The sequence below is a fragment of the Sorghum bicolor genome, chromosome 9, assembly GCF_000003195.3.
Source record: "Sorghum bicolor cultivar BTx623 chromosome 9, Sorghum_bicolor_NCBIv3, whole genome shotgun sequence".
Classification (NCBI taxonomy): Eukaryota; Viridiplantae; Streptophyta; class Magnoliopsida; order Poales; family Poaceae; genus Sorghum; species Sorghum bicolor.
The window spans coordinates 17,353,185-17,355,403 of NC_012878.2; the positions used below are offsets into that span (position 1 = coordinate 17,353,185).

Consider the following 2,219-nt stretch of genomic DNA (forward strand, 5'->3'; position numbering starts at 1 on the left):
CGCCCGGAGTTCGACGGTCAAGTGGCCGATCTCATGAAGCTGATCGACTGGTCGCGCCTGGACGGGCTTGGCGTGGTCGGCAACTTCATTTGTCGTCAGGTGATGCCCTGCCAGAAGAGGGTGCACTCGGCGTACGAGTATGCCGGAAGCGTGGACCCGACCAGGATGCGACCGGAGATCTTGGAGAAGGCGGAGGTACAGCAGCTGTTGAACGAGCTGTTCAACTTCGCGGACGGAGGCTTCATCCGTGGCAGTGATCGGGTGCAAGCCTTCATGTTAGGATGACCAGCACCAAATGTATGTTGCAGATTATTTTGTTCTAGCATTTGTATATTGTCTGCAGCTGACTCATCTTTGTTGCTTTTGCAGATCGGCGATGTCGACCGGTGCACAGTGTATATATCACTGGCACCGGGGATGGAGAATCCTGCGGGAGAAGTCCCGCCAGAGGAGGACGCTGCTCGGTGTACTCATTACACCAGCAGTGAGGAGGAACAAGCTCGCCTTTCCCAACCACCGAGGAAAGGGTGGTGGGGAAAAGGCCAATGCCTGCGGATCCGTCGCCGGCGGCGACACTGCCGGCAGAGAGCAGCCAAGCGCCGAAGCGCCGTCGGCTCGTGCGGATTGTTGACGACGACGACGACGAGGAGGCCGCACCGTCGCTAGTTCGACGTCCTCGGAGCCGCCCAGATAGTGCACCGGCCACTACTGATCGGATGGCCAGCGACCCTCCTGCACCGCGCGTTGTCGAGATGGGAGCGCAGGTGCTAGTTGGCCGGACGAGGAGGAGGTTCACCGCGACCCACCGTCGATCGGACCTGTAAGTGTTCGAATTACGTATTTTGGCATTTGTTTTTTTATTATACTTTTGTTCTTTTAGCGCGGCGTCGGATGTCAACCCCGGCCATGCCACCGGCCAGGGGACGGGTGAGCCTGCCTGCGCTGCTGAAGATGCGGCGCCGCAGACCACGGAGCAGCCTGCGGCTGCAGCTGTGCCTGTGAGCACCGAGGAGCCCCCTGCCGCGGCACCGACCACGGCGAGCAGCCCGGCCAGGGCTGAGGAGGCTACAGGGGCACCTCCCCCAGCGAACGCCACAGAAAGGGAGGGGAGAGCCCCAACCCCTCCTCCCGCCGAGCAAAGCGAAGTCCCCACGCCGCCCCGAGCAGGGGCCGCTTCGACTGCTGGATCCCCGGGTCTGGCCCGGGGGCCAGTAATGCCTTCGACTGCTACCGGGGGCAATACGACGGTTGAGGAGGAAACCCAGGCAGCCTCCGACGACGAGGTGGAGGAGATTGAAGGTCGTCCCCGCGATGGCCGCCAACACGTGTATGTGTGGCGCCAACGCAGGGATCACTTCATCGGGCATGAGGAGCTCGCCGAGACCGAGGAGGCTGCCAGGGTCGAGCGCGCGGCCAAACGCCTCGTCGATGAAGTCAAGGTAAGCGGTTCTTTGCGCTATTGTACATTCTGTGCGTTGTCTTGCTTGGTTGTCATATGTTCTTTTTGTAGGGCGCGATGAAAACGGCGAAGTACCGGAAACGGTGCTTCGACCAGATAGAAGGCGTTGTGGCCGAGAACAAGGCCCTGGCCGCGGAGGTGGACCGGCTGCGATCGGAGGTTGGGGAGAAAGTGGCCGAGATGAATGCCCAAGAGGAGCATCGTCTCGAGCTTACCCGTCGCTTGGCCGACCAGTAACGTCAGCGAGAAGGTTAGTCACGTGCTCCGAGCACCTGCGTGTATCTGTGTAGTTTGCTTTGCTGACCAGGTTATGATTTATTTAGACCTAGAGGAGGAGGTGACGTGCCTCCGGCAGGAGAAGGAGCAGCTCAGCCAAGAGCTCGCTGGTGCGCTGGAGTCCGGGCGTCGAACAGGAGAGGAGTTGGGTCGTAAGAACCGGGAGTTATCTGGTAATACGCATCGCCTCGTTATCTGCCCCTTGTCACCCCATTTGTCTTTTGATATGTCGAAGATAACTTCCTGCTTTGAATTGCAGTGCTCAAGGTGAACGCCAAGAAACACCTGGATGAGCTGGTCAAGGACCGGGACTCCTGGAAGGTCAACTGTTGTAAGATCTGGAAGGGAGTATCCCCGGTCCTTGATCTGATCAGTCCCAAGCTCCCGGAGAGCCAGCCCCGCGCGCCGAAGTTGACTCCGGTGGAGAAGGCGCAACGGGCGTGGGACTGGCTCCCGCAATTTGTGAAGGACGCTGGGGAGTTCG

At 60.0% G+C, this 2,219-nt stretch overlaps 1 protein-coding gene across 1 annotated transcript; it reads left to right on the forward strand.

The window, feature by feature from the left end:
• Positions 717-2,006, forward strand: LOC110430414 (skin secretory protein xP2-like). The gene is made up of 3 exons (XM_021448085.1): positions 717-790; positions 881-1,283; positions 1,995-2,006. The coding sequence occupies exons 1-3, from the start codon at positions 717-719 to the stop codon at positions 2,004-2,006; spliced, it is 489 nt and encodes a 162-aa protein (XP_021303760.1).

Bases quoted from the DNA above. Each gene is read 5' to 3' on its own strand.
- LOC110430414 (XM_021448085.1), top strand. From the start codon at position 717: ATGGCCAGCGACCCTCCTGCACCGCGCGTTGTCGAGATGGGAGCGCAG. The intron at 791-880 runs GTTCACCGCGAC...TTGTTCTTTTAG, and splicing joins GTTGGCCGGACGAGGAGGAG to CGCGGCGTCGGATGTCAACC.